A 1,226-nucleotide genomic window follows, 5' to 3' on the forward strand; every position below is an offset into this window, starting at 1 on the left:
ATATGCAGTGTATTATTTGTTGAAACTGTACTTCCGATTTGATTTGAAACTGTCTCATTGCTATCTGTTTATCAATAAAACTTTGAAAAAAAAAAGTTTAACATAAAAAAGAATGCATTGCAAAAAAAAAAAAAAGAAAATGTAATGCAAACAAAAACAAAGTTTTGCCAAATGCTTCTATGTGTAAACCAAATTGTTCACAAGCAAACACATTCATGAAGCAAGGTACCTGTGTATATATATTAATTAATAAAATGATTGTAATTAATATGGCAAGGGCCGGGTAGATAGCACGGTAGAATAAGCACTTGCCTGGCAAGCACAAGGTCCTGAGTTCAATCCCCAGTATCGCAAAAAAGAAAAAAAGTAATTAGTGTGGCAGTACCTGGTATATCATATATTCTCAGTAACTTGGGAGTTCTTGGTTATGATATTTGTCCTTGCCGAGACTCTCACAGTCCCATAATCCTGCATTAGAAAAGGTCCCTTAATCACACACCAACTCATTCACGTACATCAGACACCAAATCCTCAATAGCACCCACAGGCGCAGGATTATAGAGGCAGCATCTCAGTAAACTGCTGAATCTGGAGATCTCCCTCTTGGAGGCCTGTGGATACATCCCAAGTACCAATGTGGGGGGAGAGCTCCCAGACATTAGCATCACAGGTGTCCACACAGCCAGGGGTTGCCTCAGCGGGACAGAGACACACCTGTGCCCAGCCCATCTGCTAAAGACCACATCATAACAGTGCATGAAACATCCCCAAAATATCCAAACTTAACCATCAGAAAAGCACATTTCCTAAATTCTTCTGCATTAAAAAACACTACTTACTGCCAAGACGACCTCCCTGATATTGGCCACATAGAGTGTCACGTAGTCCTTGATGTAGGTCTCCAGGTCACTGAGCGGAACTTGGAACCAGTTCATAGCCAGCAGCCCCTCGTTCTCGTTATTGCCGCTCCACAGGATAACAGACGGATGGGGTTTCAGTCTCCTGACCTGGAATTCAGGAAAACACAAATATATGCAAAAATACACTCAAAACATGACAACCTATAAAATTAGAGCCCCTACATTTCAGAACACACACTGTCTGTCTTTCTCTCTGTCTCTCTCTCTGTCTCTCTCTCTGTCCATCTGTCTGTCTGTCTGTCTCTCTCTCTCTCTCTCTCTCTCTCTCTCTCTCTTTCTCTCTCTCACTCACTCACTAGAAATGGA

General features: G+C 41.7%; 1 protein-coding gene across 1 annotated transcript in view; it reads right to left on the bottom strand.

The window, feature by feature from the left end:
- Manba (mannosidase beta) overlaps positions 1-1,226 on the bottom strand; it is a 95,351-nt gene that overhangs the window by 30,894 nt on the left and 63,231 nt on the right. The window contains exon 11 of the mRNA XM_012517473.2: positions 840-1,007. Within this exon, the coding sequence (XP_012372927.1) occupies positions 840-1,007 (168 nt within the window). The remainder of the gene's footprint in view (positions 1-839; positions 1,008-1,226) is intronic.

This window comes from Octodon degus, unplaced genomic scaffold (assembly GCF_000260255.1).
Source record: "Octodon degus isolate 3935 unplaced genomic scaffold, OctDeg1.0 scaffold00183, whole genome shotgun sequence".
NCBI lineage: Eukaryota > Metazoa > Chordata > Mammalia > Rodentia > Octodontidae > Octodon > Octodon degus.